The sequence below is a fragment of the Osmerus mordax genome, chromosome 20 (genome assembly GCF_038355195.1).
Source record: "Osmerus mordax isolate fOsmMor3 chromosome 20, fOsmMor3.pri, whole genome shotgun sequence".
In the NCBI taxonomy this organism is placed as follows: domain Eukaryota; kingdom Metazoa; phylum Chordata; class Actinopteri; order Osmeriformes; family Osmeridae; genus Osmerus; species Osmerus mordax.
In genome coordinates, this window is record NC_090069.1 from 1,432,712 (window position 1) to 1,451,785 (window position 19,074).

General features: G+C 43.7%; 1 protein-coding gene and 2 long non-coding RNA genes across 5 annotated transcripts; 2 read left to right on the forward strand and 1 right to left on the reverse strand.

The window, feature by feature from the left end:
* The first annotated feature begins 838 nt into the window (after nt 1-838).
* Nucleotides 839-1,316, forward strand: LOC136964489 (uncharacterized). The gene is made up of 2 exons (XR_010879079.1): nt 839-1,029; nt 1,214-1,316. It is a non-coding gene; the product is annotated as an uncharacterized lncRNA (long non-coding RNA).
* Nucleotides 1,317-7,397: 6,081 nt separating this feature from the next.
* On the forward strand, nt 7,398-8,256 carry LOC136964374 (uncharacterized). Its single transcript, XR_010879064.1, has 2 exons — nt 7,398-7,969; nt 8,154-8,256. It is a non-coding gene; the product is annotated as an uncharacterized lncRNA (long non-coding RNA).
* A 325-nt stretch (nt 8,257-8,581) lies between these two features.
* Nucleotides 8,582-15,185, reverse strand: prkab1a (protein kinase, AMP-activated, beta 1 non-catalytic subunit, a). Of its 3 annotated transcripts, none has more exons than XM_067258127.1 (10): nt 15,096-15,185; nt 14,272-14,450; nt 13,970-14,139; nt 13,785-13,878; nt 13,511-13,625; nt 13,090-13,223; nt 12,847-12,915; nt 12,494-12,537; nt 9,206-9,339; nt 8,582-8,827 (listed from the first exon to the last, which is right to left on the reverse strand). In XM_067258127.1, the coding sequence occupies exons 2-10, from the start codon at nt 14,416-14,418 to the stop codon at nt 8,709-8,711; spliced, it is 1,026 nt and encodes a 341-aa protein (XP_067114228.1). In that variant the 5' UTR covers nt 14,419-14,450; nt 15,096-15,185; the 3' UTR covers nt 8,582-8,708. The 3 variants fall into 3 exon arrangements, with proteins under 3 accessions (XP_067114228.1, XP_067114229.1, XP_067114230.1); XM_067258128.1 differs by having other exon boundaries at nt 14,272-14,484; nt 15,096-15,183; XM_067258129.1 differs by lacking the exons at nt 8,582-8,827; nt 9,206-9,339 and adding an exon at nt 11,267-12,426 and having other exon boundaries at nt 12,457-12,537.
* Nucleotides 15,186-19,074: the final 3,889 nt, after the last annotated feature.

Consider the following 19,074-nt stretch of genomic DNA (forward strand, 5'->3'; position numbering starts at 1 on the left):
ACCAGCACACTGTGTTCCCTCCAGAGCCTTTGTGAAGGGTTGGATGATGTCCCACAGCATGAGCTTCTCTCTCGGGCATTCATTCCTCCTCACCCCTTCAGCCAGCACAATGGCAGAGGGAGATTCTGTTGCGCTGGGAACAGTGTGTCTTTGTTGCTTTCCCCGGCTTTCAGGGGATGGGGGGGAGAGGGGGAGACCTGCCCTTTTATCAGGGAGCATCCGTACCTGAGGGGCCCAGGGGTCTCCCGTGGACCGCCCAGAGCAGGTCACCTTGTCTTTGGTGAAAACATCTTTATATGTCTGTGTATACAACACTGGGCTTGCGTCACAAAGGCAGTTTTACATAACCACACAAATACAGAGTCATGTAAGATATCTTGTGTGCCTAAGACTTTTGGACAGTACTGTATACTGACATATTACATAAACCTCGCCTACAGGGGGGGGGGGGGGGGGGGGGGGTTGCCTAGGGCACCAAATGTGCTACAACTGGCACTGAGTACATCATACCAGCTGTGGAATGGGGGATCAGTCTAAACCGGCTTCTTTAGTGCAATCTCAGTGCCGGGATGTTGTAAGCTGTCAGATACTTTCTTGCTATGGGACTTCAATTCTATCATGCAACAAGGAAGGATTTTCTTATAATAAATTGTTGTAGCATCCTATGAATATATTATTGAAGTGTGTTTATCACTTATAAGCAAAGGATAAACGATTCCACTTCCACTGCGAAGTTCAAAATGCAGTAGCGCTCTCTTGTGGCGATTGTGTAAATTGCTTTAATTTTAGAAATCGGTTCATTTAATTTTAGAAATGTGTTTACAATACTTGTAATGACCGGCTTTTTGTTTTGATGTTTCTGGGCTGACTTACGTCATCACGTAAGGTGCGTGCAGCTGTGAAGCGCTAAATTACCTGAAAGAAGTTTAATGCAGACGTTGTTATAAGGAGCAGCATTTCGTTTATGGATGGTCGTGTGGTGAACATGAGTCTACATTTGTATGGTTTCCCTTTGGAAAGCGGAGCGAGGTAATTTGTATATGTGTCAAACTTGTCTTGTAATATTTTACCTCCGCACGTATAATTGAATGTAATTGTAGCACATGTTCGAGACATGATCACATGTTTGTAATAGTAGCACATGTTTCGAGACATGATTTCCTTTGTGCTATATGTGTATTTACATTGTTGTATTTGTGTATTCTTTGTGTAGTTTTACGGTGTCTAGAAGTCTTCGTGTACGATGTATGTTGATGCATAGTACTACAAAGAAATCAACGTCGAACGGCGATAGCTAATAAAGACATCAGTGAGAACCCTCTGCCTCCTCGTACTTCCGTCAAGGGGTTGCTAACAGTAAAACTCGACGCTTCAGCAAGATTCGACGTTGGAGTAAACGCTTCAACAAGACTCGACGTTGGAGTAGCAAGATCGGTTCAACAAAGACTGAAAGCAGGTCCTATTCATTTGGTGCTTTGATAAGTTTAATATACGTTAATGCAGAGTTGTATTAGCTGTATTTACGTGGCTAGGTATTTGAAAAGTTTGAATGTCTGACTTATGGTGTTGCACAAAAGATTGTTTCCTGTTTGTTAAATATTGGAGTGTCAAAATAGATGTCTGATACGAGTAGGTCAGTACCCTATTTAAAATTAAAGACAGACAAATGGAGAAAGACACAATTATGCAAACAGCAGCACAAGTTAGGGAAATGTCAGCCTCTGCAGAGGAATCTAACTGTCCTTCAGAAACGCAACAAATAAGATCAAGTTCACGAAAGGGAAGTCTTACAAAGAAAGGCCTAGAGATGCGTAACCAGGAATCGAAGAAACACGAGAAGGCTTTTAACAAGGCTTATGACTCCTGGAAGCAATTAGCTAAAGAAACTAGGTCTACATTAAAAACTTTCTGCTCAGGTGAAGATCTTGACCAAATCCAGAGAGACGTTCAAAACAGACAAGATATAGTTAGCCAAGAGTATGCCCCCTTGTTACGCAATCAAACTACAACACCAGAGATTATTAAAAGAATGGATACCTGCACCACGCTCACTACAGAAATATGTGATGTGGTGAGCAAACGATTAGAAACATTAGATGATACTCAAAATGAAGAAACTGTCAAAGAAAGAGTTAGACAAATGTTAAACAAAGATGAGTATGAATCTGTTTTTGGTTGTACAAACACAGATACAGTCGTGTCAGAGTCATCTCAAGATACTAATATATCCCATGAGATTAAGTCAAAGACCTCCTCGGCTTCCAGTAGGAGAGCTGATGCAGAAGCAGAACTTGCAGCCAAAATAGAGCAAGCAAAAGCCATGCAAGAAATATATGATCAGCAAGCAAAACTGCGCAAAATAGAGACTGACTGGAAGCTTAACGAAGTAAAAATGCAAGCAGAAATTAAACAGAAAGAAACTGAGATGTCTTTAAGACTTGATGAGGAGAAAACAAAGCTTCAGATGCTACAAGCAGATAAAGAAGTTAAAGTAGCTGCAGCTCGTGTAAAGGCATACAATGATTTTGAGGACAATCCTGAAGATTACAACAGAGGTGAAAATGAAACAGAGTTTGGTGCAGAGGAGTGTAATAACAGATTCCAGCTAAATCCTAAGGCAGAGCCATTCCAGCACCAACAAACCTCTCCTGAGGTGAAGACTAGTCAAGAGACTGTGAGCTTAGCCCAAGCATTAGTAAACTCCTTAAGTTTAAGTCGACTTCCTGTTCCAGAACCAATTATTTTCACTGGTGATCCACTAAAGTTTGTCAACTGGAAGATGTCATTCACAGCCCTCATTGACCGCAAAGTAACTCTAGCAAATGAGAAGATGTTTTACTTGAAAAACTACCTGGCCGGAGAAGCTCTAAAGGCTGTTGAAGGATTCTTTTATAGAGACTCGGAAGATGCGTATCGAGGTGCCTGGCAGGTCCTTGAAGAAAGATATGGCAATTCTTTCATTGTTCAGAGAGCCTTTCGCGAAAAACTTATGAAGTGGCCAAAAATTGGAGCAAATGATCCTCTCTCCTTGCGAGAGTTTACAGACTTTCTACAAAGCTGTGTTGAAGCAATCCCGCACGTAAAGGGTTTGTCAATCCTGAATGACAGCGAGGAAAACTTCAAACTACTCAAGAAACTACCCGAGTGGATAATAAGGAAATGGAACAGACTTGTGGTTGAAGAGTTGGATGCGTCTGGTGACTATCCAAGCTTCAAAAGGTTTGCAGAGTTTCTGAAAAGGGAATCCAAGATAGCTTGTAACCCTGTAACCTCTTCACTTTTTATGAGCTGTAAGGTCTCAGAAGATAAATTCCCAAAAAGGGTCAAAGCGCTCAACACAACAGTTAAGGTTAAGGGTGCTGCAACAAAAACACAAGAGTTCAATCAAACGAAACCATGTTCTGTTTGTGAGAGTGAAACCCACTACATTGCCAAATGTCCGACCTTTGCAGCAAAGTCTACAGACGACAAAAGGTCTTTCATTCGTGAAAAACGACTTTGTTTCGGATGTCTCAGAACGGGACACATTACCAAGACCTGTAAGAAGAGACACACTTGTGGCATATGTGGACTGCGTCACCCTACTTGCTTGCACGAAGACAGAGTCAAGGGAGCAGTGAAAGCTTTAAGATCAGACGCAGAAGTAGAGACTAGTCAAGAAGTCCAAAATGTTATGTCTTATGCACTGACACAACGTGCTTCTGCTACGTCCAGTATTGTTCCTGTCCTCATCTCTACAGGGGAGGAGCCACAAAATGAAATACTCACTTATGCTCTACTTGACACCCAAAGTGACTCTACTTTCATCTTGAAAGACATTCTTGATGAACTAGAAGTTAACAGTCAACCAGTGAAGCTTAGGCTCAGTACCATGACAGCCAATGATACTGTCACCACTAGTTTTAAAGTCAGAGGTCTACGAGTTCGAGGACTCAGTGGTGGAAACCCCATTAAGGTGCAGCAAGCCTATTCATGTGACTTCATCCCTGTTGACAAGTCGTATATACCAACCAAAGAGACAGCTTTGCAATGGCCTCATCTTAAGCACATAACAAGTGAGCTGTCACCACTCCAGAGCTGCGATATAGGGTTGCTGATTGGATACGACTGTCCTTCAGCATTGGCTCCGTTAAAAGTAATTGTTGGCAGTGAAAATGAGCCTTTTGCACAGAAAACGGAGCTTGGATGGAGCATCATAGGCCTTTGCAACCCCCATCTGGACAGACAAGGAAGCCAAAGCTTCGTTCATCGAGTCTCAGTGAAAGAGATATCACTTCCATCGGCTAATGATGTTCTGAGGGTACTGGAGTCGGACTTCAATGAGAGGAGCTATGAGGACAAACATGTGTCCCAAGAGGACGTTCGTTTCATCAGTCTTCTTAGCGACAAAATCGAGCAGAAAGATGATGGACATTATCAACTACCTCTTCCCTTTAAGAGTAGCAGTCCTCCTTTACTACCTAACAACAAAAGGCTAGCTACTGCTCGACTGCATCACCTTAAGAAAAGGCTGAAGACCAACCAACAGTATTATGACAATTATAAGGTCTTTATGGAAGAGATGTTTAGCAGGGGAGATGCAGAGCCAACCCATCCACCATCTGAGAGAGAAATGGCATGGTATATACCACATCATGGTGTATACCACCCTCTAAAGCCAGACAAGTTGAGAGTGGTGTTCGACTGTTCTGCAAAATTCTGTGGTGTTTCTCTCAACGATACTCTGCTCACTGGCCCAGACTTGATCAACTCCTTGGTGGGAGTACTTTGCCGGTTTAGGAAGGAAGAGGTTGCTGTGACCTGTGACATCGAAAAGATGTTCCACCAGTTTCGTGTTCCTTCAAATGATAGGAATTACCTGAGGTTCTTGTGGTGGGAGAATGGAGACTTGGAGAAAGAACCTCAAGAGTACAGAATGGCTGTGCACCTTTTTGGTGCTGCCTCATCCCCTGGATGTGCCAACTTTGGCCTTAAGTACTTAGCAGAACAGTACAAGTCTGAGTACCCGTCAGCGTCGTCATTTGTGAAGACAAATTTTTATGTGGATGATGGCTTGATCTCCGTTCCTTCGATCCAGGAAGCTAAAGAGCTTGTCATTGAGTCTCAAGCACTGTGCAAGCGTGGAGGTCTACGACTTCATAAATTCAATTCGAATGAGAAAGAAGTTCTACGCTGTGTAGACTCTTCAGAATGGTCAACAACCACCACACCACTCAACCTTAACCCTGAAACTACAGGACACGTTCTTGGCATTCAGTGGTCCACAAAAGATGATACGTTGAGCTTTGATGTCAAACTGAAGGACCAGCCAGTAACACGTCGTGGGATACTGTCAATCACTGCTTCAGTGTATGACCCTCTTGGAACCATCGCTCCCTTCCTTCTTAAGGGAAAATGCATCTTGCAGGAGTTGTGCCGTAGGAATGTTGGATGGGATGACGCCATTCCTGAGGATGTGCTTCCACGGTGGGAGGAGTGGAAAAATAGCCTCCAGGGGCTGAAGGACTTCAGCATTCCAAGGTGTTACCACCCTCCGTCTTTCAGTGACATAGTCAGGACTGAGCTGCACCACTTCTCAGATGCAAGCAACATAGGATATGGTGCATGTTCTTACCTGAGGTTCAAAAATGACAAGAATGAAATACACTGCAGTCTTGTGATTGCCAAAGCCAGAGTGGCACCCACAAAGATCAAAAGTATTCCACGGTTGGAATTGACCGCAGCTGTTGTTGCCGCAAAGTTGAGTTCTATGTTAAAGGCTGAGCTGGAGATGAAGATTGATCAGGAGTTCTTCTGGACTGACTCACAGGTGGTGTTAGCATATATTAATAATGAAGCAAGGAGGTTTCATGTATTCGTGGCAAATCGGGTTCAGCTGATAAGAGAACTCACAGACACAAGCCAGTGGTTTTACGTAAATACATGTGAAAATCCTGCTGATCACGCCTCAAGAGGTCTTTATGCTTCAGACTTAACGACAACAACCTGGATATCAGGACCTAAGTTCCTGTGGGAAAGAGAGGTGTGTCCCACACTCAACTCTTCAAATAACTTACTCGTGGGTGACCCTGAAGTCAGATCAGCTCAAGCTCTTGTTACCAAAGGCAATGGCAAACCAGACTTCCTTAACCGTTTCAGACATGTATCCTCTTGGAGAACACTCCTTACAGTAGTTGCTAGAATAAAACGGCTGGCTTCAAAACAACAATGTCCCAATGCTATTATAACTGTGGAGGAGTGCAAAAGGGCTTCTGAGAGTGTGATAAAGCTTCTCCAAGAACATGTTTTCTCCCAAGAGATAAGGATGATCAAAAAGGGAAATGTTCTTCAGGACTCAAGTACACTCTTTCAACTTGACCCCATCTTGAAAGATGGTCTCCTTCATGTCGGAGGAAGGTTGAAGCTATCATCTCTTAGTGAAGAGTTAAAACACCCAGTCATTTTGCCTAAGGACAATCATATCACAGATCTTATTCTGACCCACTACCATACCAAAGCATGCCATCAAGGGCGGTATCAAACACTAATGGAGCTCAGATCCAATGGATTTTGGATTGTAGGTGGTAGTAAATCCGTTGCTAAATTGATACATAGATGTGTACGATGCAGAAAACTCAGACGGCCAACAGAGGAACAGCGTATGGCTGAGCTTCCTACAGAGCGTGTTGAGGCCTCGGATCCGTTTTCTTACTCCGGCATGGACTGCTTCGGTCCATTCCTTGTAAAGAAAGGTAGGAAGGAGTACAAGAGATACGGACTCATCTTCACGTGCCTCTCCTCTAGAGCTGTTCACATCGAAATGCTCGAAGATCTGACAACAGACATGTTTATCAACGCTTTAAGATGTTTTATTAGTCTTCGCGGAGCAATACGTCAACTCCACTGTGACTGTGGCACCAACTTTGTAGGAGCTAGAAATGAGCTCAAAGAAGCTCTCAAGGAATGTGATGTCAAGACTCTTGAAGTTTTCCTACTCGGAAGACAATGCGAGTTCATTTTTAACGCTCCTTCAGCAAGTCACACTGGTGGTGTCTGGGAACGCCAGATTAGGACTGTGCGCAGTGTGCTGAATGTTACGCTCTCTCTGTGTCCTGGCAGACTTGATGACTCCTCTCTTAGAACCTTGTTCTACGAAGCGATGGCTATCGTTAATAGTCGTCCATTGACAGTAGATGGTATTAATGACCCAAAGTCACTGGAACCGTTGACGCCCAACCATCTAATAATGATGAAGTCAAGGATTGCTCTTCCTCCGCCAGGCACATTTGTGAAGGAAGACCTCTATGCAAACAAAAGGTGGCGCAGAGTTCAGTACCTCATAGAACAGTTTTGGAGTCGGTGGAAAAGAGAATACCTAATGAACATATCTCTACGGCAAAAGTGGCATGTTCCCCGACGAAATGTTAAAGTTGATGACGTAGTCATTATCAAGGAAGACATGCTGCCAAGAAACCAATGGCAGTTAGGCCGAGTGGTTGAAGTCACTCATGGAAGTGATGGCCTAGTTAGAAAGGTGAAAGTTCAAACCAGTGAGCGATCAAAACCTAATCAGAAACACACTAAATCTACAATAATCGAAAGACCAGTTCAGAAATTAGTGGTCTTACTTGAGAGTAATACATGACATACTCATATCAGACGAATGGTTTCTAAATGTGATTTGTCAAATTGTCAATGCATTTACTTGTCTGAGTTTGTGTGGTCATCAAGGTTAATATCATGTATGATTTGTTTCATGTGTTTGTTTATCATAACATGATTGGTGGGAGTGTAATGACCGGCTTTTTGTTTTGATGTTTCTGGGCTGACTTACGTCATCACGTAAGGTGCGTGCAGCTGTGAAGCGCTAAATTACCTGAAAGAAGTTTAATGCAGACGTTGTTATAAGGAGCAGCATTTCGTTTATGGATGGTCGTGTGGTGAACATGAGTCTACATTTGTATGGTTTCCCTTTGGAAAGCGGAGCGAGGTAATTTGTATATGTGTCAAACTTGTCTTGTAATATTTTACCTCCGCACGTATAATTGAATGTAATTGTAGCACATGTTCGAGACATGATCACATGTTTGTAATAGTAGCACATGTTTCGAGACATGATTTCCTTTGTGCTATATGTGTATTTACATTGTTGTATTTGTGTATTCTTTGTGTAGTTTTACGGTGTCTAGAAGTCTTCGTGTACGATGTATGTTGATGCATAGTACTACAAAGAAATCAACGTCGAACGGCGATAGCTAATAAAGACATCAGTGAGAACCCTCTGCCTCCTCGTACTTCCGTCAAGGGGTTGCTAACAATACTCTTAAATAATCTGACAGTATACCAGCATGATGCAATGAGTCTTTTTTAATTTATTGTTGGTAGACACCAGGGATAACTCAGAGAGAGGAAGCGTGTTTCGGTTCAATCATTTATTTTAGAAATAACATTTATCGTGCAACAAAATTAATTTTCATTTGAATAAAAACTCTGACACAAAGGGAAAGTCTTTTTTAATTTATTGTTGGTAGACACCAGGGATATCTGAGGAGTAAATCTTCAGAGATTGACAAAGAGTGGGACAACAGTGAGAGGTAGATTTAGATGTCCATGTCAAACTCAAAAGGCAAGGTAACATATTTTCTGGCTTGAGGGTCTAGTAAACTTCTTGGTAATTGTAGTTTTTGAGCAGGTGGCTTGTCCGGTGACTAAATGAACTACAGAAACTTTTAATGACAGCGGTCGCTGGGAAGGTGATTGTTCTCAGGGTTGTAGCCGGCCGTGGCGAAACAATCGGCAGCTTTCCTGTCACAGTCGCAGATGAACATCTCACACTCATCGTTGTTGCCTGGGGAACACAGAGGGAGACAGAGAGAGAGAGAGAGAGAGAGAGAGAGAGAGAGAGAGAGAGAGAGAGAGAGAGAGAGAGAGAGAGAGAGAGAGAGAGAGACAGAAAGAAAGAAAGAAAGAAAGAAAGAAAGAAAGAAAGAAAGAAAGAAAGAAAGAAAGAGAGAAACAGAAAGAGAGAGAGAGAGAGGAGGGGGAGAGAGAGAAAGAGAGAGAGAGAGAGAGAGAGATACAGAGGGAGAGAGAGAGAGGGAGAGAGAGAGATGGAAAGAGAAAGAGAGAGGAACAGCAATGAGAAGCAGAACACAGAGATGCAGGTAAGTGTGGATTGTCTCTGATGAGGCGGAGTCCAGTCCAGTTCTGTTTGGGTTCAACTTACTCTCACAGGTGACCTTCCTGGTGGCCTTGTCACACTTGTAGCTGTAGATCTCGGTGTAGGGGTTGTCAAAAATGGGCCAGCACTCGCTGTGCTGCATGGCGTCAGTGTAACACTGGTCATGCACTTCACAGCACCTGGGACAAAGTACCGAGTCATCACATTAGGGCGTAGGTTGCACTATACATGGGTGGGATTCAAAATACATGTCCCACAGGTTTTGAAAATGGCCAATGTGCCCCCCCCCCCCCCCCCCCCTCCGCCCCCCACACACATACATACACAGTTTTTCCGAAGACAATTATATTTAACGGTTAGGGCTAGGATTAGGGTTACCATCCTCAGTTATAAAAAACAAGCTGTCCCACCAGCATTTGAAAACAAAACCTACAGCCCTGCATCGCAAGATGAAAAGAATATTCCTTACGCTCTCTTACTCCTAAAAAGGTGTAAATGTATTTATTTGAATCATTACTATGTCTATGTACAACAAACAACAACATGGCTCTAGGGTCAGTAGCCCATGACCTCTGACCTGTCCAGATCATCCACAGGGGTTCCAGAACCTCCCTTGCCACAGTAGCAGCCGTAGTCAGTGTACTCGATCACGGGCCAGCTGTCAGGCATGGTGCACAGGATCATGTCTCTGAACTGCCACAGGGCTCTGTAGTCAATGCCAGCCTGGGCTACAGCACACACAAACACACGGAAGGTGAAGAGAAACAATGCAGCCAACCTTCAGCGCCACTTCAAAGATCTGAGGAGAAGCTTTTAGCGTCACCATCCCTGAGTTAGGTTTGTGGTGAGACTTGAATTTCCTTTCTCCTGGAGCTGTTCACAGTAATAAGTGTAAAATCGTTTTTTAAATACAGTTAACATTTGAAACTTACCAACAGACAGGCAGAAGGCCACAAGTATAAAGGCTTGGAGGGAGTTCATGTTGAAACGAGGTTCCACTCACCACTGTGACAGGGTGGTTTATATACCAACCCTCTAGCCTTGAGACCTGTCCAGTACAATACTGTACATTAAGGAACGTACGTGGTGTACAGCAACATATGCACAGCCTTGAAAAAATCCCACACTTTAAATGAACTTCTGTCAAATGTTTACATTTCCACCCGCGGCCTGTTTGATTGGGTGCTGTGTGTTCCAGAGTCTTCACACTGGAACATGTCTCAATGTACAGGGAATGTCCCTGTACTTACTGTAAGTAAGTCTGCTAAATTACTAAATGTCAATGGCTTGAAGCATTTCTGTTTTTTGGGGGGCAAATATTTCTATCTCTACTTATAAAACTTTGATCCTTGACATACAAGTTGTTGCTCTCTTCCTAGAAGTATGATCCTGACCTTCACGTTAGAGGTTTTAATGGCAGAGGTCGTTGAGGACTGTACAAGTGCTTGTAATTTGCTTATTTTATATCAGTACATTAATGTTTTCAAATGATATGATGGGTTGTGTCACTTTTGCCAGGTCAAACTAAAGATGGTGTCAGCTTCCAACCTGTTCTGCTCCATCCAGTGTTTGTTCCACAGGTCAGGTGATTTTGTACATTTTACAATCTACGTCTTCTAACCTTGTGGGTCATGTTCTTTCAGATCAAAGACACAGCTTTCTACTACAGTCTACTGGCCATTCTCCAGCACACTGGTATAAATGTTTCATGATAGGCAGGAGTCAGGTGGCTGAGCGGTGAGGGAATCAGGCTAGTAATCCGAAGGTTGCCAGTTCGATTCCCGGTCATGCCAACTGACGTTGTGTCCTTGGGCAAGGCACTTCACCCTACTTGCCTCGGGGAAATGTCCCTGTACTTACTGTAAGTCGCTCTGGATAAGAGCGTCTGCTAAATGACTAAATGTAAATGATAGAGAAGGCTATTCATGGGCTGCTTTACAGTTCACATGTACCTTTTAACAGTCACACTGTAGGTAGCATCTATGACTGAAGGTATTCCTTAAATGTCAAGTAAAATGTCTTAGACATTCTTCATTCTTAACGTCTAATAAATAATAAGTGATTTTCTATATCAGAAACTCAGAGAGAGGAAGCGTGTTTCGGTTCAATCATTTATTTTAGAAATAACATTTATCGTGCAACAAAATTAATTTTCATTTGAATAAAAACTCTGACACAAAGGGAAATAATTGACACAACAGCATGATAATCAGGTTCACATTGATATGTCCGCCTCCTTCTCTGAAGTACCGGCCTCCAACTCAAATATGGAATATGTTACGCAACACTGACGGTCTTATAAGAACCATCCTATTAGCTGTAACACCTTCCTAGACTGGTCCCCTAGACCGAGCGGACCACATGAAGAAGTCATGTCGAAAATATACAGCTACATAAATACTCTTCTATTATTAAAAGAAAATACTATTCAACATTGTGTGAAGTGCTAAGAAAATGGAGGTGGACCACATGAAGAAGTCATGTCGAAAATATACAGCTACATAAATACTCTTCTATTATTAAAAGAAAATACTATTCAACATTGTGTGAAGTGCTAAGAAAATGGAGGTGGACCACATGAAGAAGTCATGTCGAAAATATACAGCTACATAAATACTCTTCTATGATAAAAAAACAAAAAAAAAACACTATTCAACATTGTGTGAAGTGCTGAGAAAATAGAGTTAAATAAGTGGCACAAAAGTATACAGATGTCACTTTGCCCAAATGTTAGCAGACATCAAGAACAAAGGACACTGAAGGGAGTCGGAAAAACTCGATGAAATCGCTTTCATCGCTAAGGTACTGCTAAAAAAGGCCCACAGCGGATCCAACAGTGTTGCTGATCTCTTATTTGGATCGCGGAACGTCTGGTTTGAAGTACATAAAGGAGTTCTTGTCGCGTAACACAGACTGACTGTCTCTCTCCAGTCTCTACCCAGCGATTCTCTCTCCCGTCACACTTCCTGTCTGTTCTCAAACCATCGTTAGAGTTCTGCCTGTTAGCTAACACAGCCCTCTGTCTCCTACCCTCTCATTCTACAGCTGAAGCAGGGGCTACTAAACTATATACCGTGTATATATACACATAGACAACGGTTCCTTAAAAGAAGGAAAAGGCAGGCTGAGTAATATTGAAGTGATTGAGTGAGGTGAATCTCTAGTGAGGTATATGTATGTGCAGGTGCTGTGGGATGTTGGGTTTGCCGTGAGGGAGGGAGGGGGGGGGGGGGGGGGGGGGGAGGGAGGGAGGTGGGGGGGAGGGAGGGAGGGCACTGGCTGATAAGGCACACAGGGGTTCATATGGGTTTGTACAGGAGGGTGGTCACATACTTCTTCTTGTAGCGGTGAGTCGCACTCAGCACCATCACACCATCCTGATGGAGAGAGGTAGTAACAGAGAGAGAGAGAGAGATAGAAGAGAGGGGAGAGAAAGAGAGAGACACAGAGAAAGAAGAGAGAGAGAGAGAGAGAGAGAGAGAGAGGGAGAGAGAGAGAGAGAGAGAGAGAGAGAGAGAGAGAGAGAGAGAGAGAGAGAGAGAGAGAGAGAGAATAAGTAACAAGTGGTATTTCTAGCAAAGCGCCACTTTGGGAACTATTCCATTACATCTTGCCGACTGGGAAAGTTTCCGCAGTCTTCTCTCAGCAAGTCTGAAAGAGTCTGTCATCTTTAGTGTTTGACTCACCTTGATGGAGAGAGCGTACAGGTGGCTGAGCATGACATGGTTGGGTTCAGGGAGCAGAGCGGGGTCACACTGAAAGCAGCAGGAGAAAGTGCTCGACATTAAAAACACACATCTCCTAATGGACGTCAAATCATTTCGAATTAATCTTCATCCGGGAGCAGGTCTTGGTACAAACTAGGACAGAACTGACTAGTCATGAGTTGCTAGGCGGAAAAGCCGACAGCAAAGCAGCTGTGGACTCACAGATATCCCTGTGTCCTTGTTGAGGATGACCTGCAGCAGGTGAGGTGGTAGAATAGGAGGAGATTTAAACTTCTCTTCCTGTTTGGGGACGTAAGCCTCTTGATGATACGGTCCCGGAGGGGAACTGGAGAGATCTGACTCAGCAGAAAAAAGCATTTTAAAGTTAATGTATGAAAAGAGAGTCAACATGACTCTGTCTGAAGTTAATGATTAGCTTTTTAATTTGACAACTCCATGCACATATTTCTTCTTCCCCTCCCCCTATGCAGCTTTCCCATGCAAACCACTGTGTCAGATAAGAACCCTACGTTTCTACAGAAACAGAGAGAGGCAGGAAATCCTCTGAATGCTTTAACCACATGGTCAGTATAAATGTGACCGGTCAAAGGTCGTGTTAAGGGACATGAGAGAGTGCGCTGACCTGACATGTCGGAGCATTTCTGGGAGTCCACCATGAGCGCGTCAAACACCTCAAAGTCAGTTGTCTTCACCTGAATTATGTTGTTGACGGTACCCAGTTGATTGGTTACAACAGGCTGAGGGTAGCGAACAAACACGAGATCATCGTATTAAAACAATAGTAACTGTACATCAGTTAACTGTAAGTCAATTATTAGTTAAATTATAATAATTGTTCATGTCCACAACTGCCAAAGAGGCACAAACGATTCCTTGTTCAGAAAAAATGTGCATACTTCAGCAGGGTCATGGGTCCACTGTCCATCTACATAAAACTTATACTGATGTTCGCCTTCTGGAAGATCCACGATCGCCACAAAGTTGTTCTGACTGTTGGGTCACACAAGACAACAATTACCATGTTATATCCAAACCCTCTTTTTTCTCCCTCCAAAGCGAAACCACATACCGTCTCCCTCACCTCTTTATCAGAGGGATCTTGTTGGCCCAGTTGTTGAACGACCCAGACAAGAAAACCTCCTTTCCATCTCCAGTCCAGCGGAAGACCATAGGTCTGTCCAAAGTCGGGCCTTTGTCGTCCGCCTCCAAGTCCTGACGCCACGCAAGAAACTCCTCTTTCTCTGACGGCGCCTTTGCGTGCAGGGTAAACGTTTCAGGAAGAAAACAACACTATAAATAAGATTTATCTTGATTAAACAAGACAGAACCGCGTACTGGATGGGTAATCAATGCTTTCTGTCATCATTAGCAACTGTGTCTGACCTTGATGTCCTCCCCATGGAAGATATCGGCATCCTCGGGGCTGTCCATCAAGATCTTGGGTCTATCGCCCTCCTTAACCCGACTATCCCGGCGGTGACCCTTATCTCCCTGACCCATTCCAGCCCTCTCGCTGTTGGTGTTTCCCATGATGGTCGAGCCGTTGCACTGAGTTAAGATCACTGTTCGAACAGAAGTCCGAAAACCAATTTAGTTCTATCGACACAATGAAGATGAAATAAATTTACTAATACAATCGCGTTTCTCCCGGTAGGAGCAAGCAAGCTACCTGAAGCTAACTCAGAGACTCATATAAAACTACACAATTTGCTAACGATATTGGCTTGCTAGTAGTATACAGTAGTATGTAGCTCTACAGCTGCAGTACTGTTACTGTAGTTGTAGTAGCTGTTCGCTACTGTAGTTTGATATACAAGCTAGCCTAACGTTGTTTCTAATTTCTGTCCTATCACACCCGTACTGTATAACGGCATACTATTTGTGAAAGGGTAGGGCGGTCGGCTGGCAATGTGGTTAGGTAGCAGTGAAGCAATAGACTTAGTACTACCTAACTAGGTTATATTTTAATAATGGTCAGCTTAGCAAACTAACTAGTTGGCCAATACTGTATTCATTTTCTTGACCACCAAGTTACCAGTGGTAACCAATGACATTAGTTGGCTAGCTAGCTAGATGATGGAGGCTTAACAGTACACACTGTAACTAGCATTAGCTAACACGATGGATTCCTGTCTTGAAAGCCTCGGCATCGCTAAAACTACATTAGATGATGTATACAGTTACACAAAGAATAAAGATTTGGGTACCTGAAATTAAATTCCAATGTACGCCACATAGGCCTACGATGTTTTCATTTTGGATATCCGAAATTACAGTAACAACTTTCACATCGTCATTGCAAAATGCCCCGCCCACACCATCCTTTCTGCTGCTGATAAACTGATAAATCTTCGTTTCTGTTTAGATAAAGAAGCGAACGGACTTCTTGCTCGGGTAAACTTGCATTATCTTGAGCCTATCCTAATGTACAATGCAGGCTTAATTTACACATTGAGTGCAACAGCTTGATCAGAAGGCAATTTGCCTAACTCGTCTACGTTGTCACTGTGGGCCTTTAACCATCCAAAGTGTCTGTAATGGTTATACGTTCATTTATAATTTGAAGACGATGCAAAGTCATATCTGTTCAGTGTTTACTGACAGAAGCGCAATTCATCTTTATTATCACTAGATGGCATTGTAGACTCAAGCTTTTTGGAACTGGCTTGAGCCAGCGTCATAGCGAAATCCATGTTGAAAGCCGATTATACAATTGACAACTGATGTTGCTGTTTTACCATATATGTTGTGTAGTTTTACCATATACGTTGTGTAGTCCTTATAACTATGCAATAGATTCAGCAAGCATTTTAGAATATATATTTTGCGTTTTTGTTTCTCTACAGTTAATTGTCAGGAAACATGAAGTCACACAGAGGACACTTACCGTTATAGGTACTGGTGCTGTTGATGGATTAGCATTTTGTATACCATGGCTGTCAACAGCTTATGAAATGTCTTACAGTCTCAGTAACCCCCCTCCACACACACACAAACACACATTCACACACACACACACATACAGGCACACAGGCACACAAATGCACACAGACACACACACAAACCCCGTCGGTTGCTGTTAGCACTGTCTGAGGGAGTACTAGATGTGTCAGGATGTGAAGAGAACATCTGCCGGGAGACTGCAGATTGTCATCCTCTGCTTTTCATCCTCTCGCTCTCCATCCACACTCGCCACACCACCACCGCTTACTCATCGACCTGCATGTCCGCTTTACAAACACACACACACGCAAACACACACACCAGCGCGTTCTTTGCCGCGTAAGCATGACAGGAAGCTTCAACGAGGGTCCAGATTCGACTTTCTCAGACCACGTGATTCCCACGGAGAAGGGTGCTGTGTAGCTAGACTAATTATTACGAACCCATCTAGAAAACCGTAATAAACACAAGTAGATGTCCTTTGTCTAGAATGTCAGGACCCGGCCCTGATGAAAGACTGAGGCATTGGCCTTTGCTGCGTCACACTGTGCCACAGATGTCCGCCCGCATGAGGTATCCAATTAAAAAGGGAAAGTCTGTCATGACCCTAAGGCCAACATTACGAAATATTGAACTTCACTTTGTACTCTCATTTTCAGCCTGCAAATTGACTCAGTGGACGCGGGGGCGAAAACCCCAGATCTCTGTTAATAATCATGTGAACTGGTAATCTGATGATGTCAAGTTATCATTAATTGCCATGTCAAAATGTGCTCTAGAAGTATTAGTCAGGCAGTATCTGCTTGACTGCTGGCCTTGTTTTGTGCTGTATATAGTGCGTATCCCACACAACATGCTTGTCTTCGTGTGTTGCGCGAGTGTGTGTCGTGCGAGCGCGTGTTGTCTGAGCAAGTGTGCGTGCTGCGGATGTGTGGTGGGAGAGTGGGTGGAGTTGTTTGCTGTGTAACATTTGAACAACGCTTCATCAGAGCGCTTCGGAGTTTCATCAAATGGACTCTTGAAAAAAAAGTTCGAGGCTCGAGGCGTGCCCTGCAGCCAGACATCTCAGTCCAGCACACAACAAACTTAAAGACCAGCAGAGCAGCCGAGGAGAAAGAGGTCTGGCAGCCTGATATGAGGGAGGTGGTGTTTTGTTTGTGTGGGCGAGCGTTAAAACCTATTCGTTTTTTATGTGGAGATTGCGGTTCGTGTGGGATGTTGAAGTCGTTGAAAGAGTGAACTGTTTGAAAGCGGTTAGCTTGGGTTCTATGGTGGTTTAATGCAGGTGGGTGAGGGGGCCGTAGACCATGGCAGATAGTTTAATGACTGTGTCTCTGTCTGTCTGTTGTCCTCCCACATCAGGGTGCATCCATGGATGTCCTAGGCTGTAAAAGATCTAAAAATGGCCGACCTGGCTCAACGTTCCCTATTGCACACAGACACCCAGAAGCAAACTGTGAAGCGCACACACACACACCTCTGATAGACCCAGCGTCCCAGGCGGTTCCTTTTGATAAGACTGTTGATGAACATCCAGACGTGACTGATGTCCTGACCTTTCAACATGACTCCATTAGGCAGCCGGCCAAGCAGCCAGAGCCTACTGTGGTCTCCCCCAACCTACCCTGTTGTGGTTTGTGGAAGAAATTGGGATTTCCGGTGTGCTTACATTATTCACTAATCAATAGAACTAAAAACTAACTAGTATCCAATGACTAGTTCTATTGATTAGTGAATAATGTAAGCACACCGGAAATCCCAATTTCTTCAACAGGTTGTTTACCCCTGCATCCCTGTGGACCGCTGCCCCCCTCCCTCCCACCCAACAAGCCACCCACACACACAGTCTGGACACACAGCAGTATTCCCACCACTGTCTAGAGCAGTGATTAACCTTTAGACTGCAGGTCACATCATTCACTCAACCAGGAGCCATGTCTGGGGTCGCGCAACTCAAACTGCTGTGGAACTCATCTAATGAAGAAGAAGGAGTCTGCCTCTTCCTCCTCCTCCTCCCTAACCTCCTCCCTAACCTCCTCTTCCTCCTCCTCCTCCCTAACCTCCTCCCTAACCTCCTCTTCCTCCTCCTCCTCCCTAATCTCCTCCCTAACCTTCTCTTCCTCCTCCTCCTCCCTAACCTCCTCCCTAACCTCCTCTTCCTCCTCCTCCTCAGCCCACTTCTCTCTCACTCTCTCTCTCGCTTTCACTTTGTGTTCATCTTTCCATGTTTAACTTTTCGACATTTTGCCTTTCTCCTCCCCATACAAATGAACCTGGCCCAAGACAGCTCTTAGAGGGCGGTGTGACATAAGTTGTCCCCGTGACATTGTTCCAGAAGCTCTCCCAGCAGCACAAGCCGAGTGTCCTGAAAACACAAGGCGGCCGGGGAGAAGCGAGTCCACCGTCGGGCCTTCTTGCACGCTCACTGGAGCCCACACTCCTCCAAGGGCCTTCGTCTGCTCGCTCGCTCTCTCTTTCTCTCTCTCTCTCTCTTTCTCTCTCTCTCTCTCTCTCTCTCTCTCTCTCTCTCTCTCTCTCTCTCTCTCTCTCTCTCTCTCTCTCTCTCTCTCTCTCTCTCTGTTCCACTAGCTGCTTAAAATGAGTAAAGTAAGACACATAATAACTAGTTAATGCCATGTGTTTATTTCATAGTCACAATATCTCAACTTGTACCGTCTACAGATTCAAGTCACACTCCAGGCAAATCAAAATGACATAAAATGACCTTGTACGCCTTTCAACCCCTCAACTTTTACTGTTAAATTAAAAAAAACTGTAAAATGGCGACAGATGACTCCAGTTTGTCTGGGAGCAATAGCCTGAGTAGAACAGGAACCAGTTTGTCCTAAAGGGCAGTATTTACATGCCTGCTAGAGAGGATTAGCTTTTATTAATAAATTCACAATCTTCATCACAATCATCACTGGAAGATAACAGAGAAGTAGACCTGGAACAAGAGAACGGAATAACTAGGTAGGATACAGGAATAAATACAGCTTTTTTATGGATAATAATATAGGTCATAATATGATATTTATAGCATGTCCTTATATAATATGTAGGCAGATAGCTTTCATTCCTGTTTGGTACATGTGCTGATCATGGGAAATTCAGTGACAACGCCATTCATCTCTATTCGTTTGAAAGAAGCCATGTCCCCTAAATGATAGATACAAAATTAGGTTTGTTTACCTCATATGATGAAGAATGCGAAAACAAGTATGAGGGGATTGAATCTTTTAG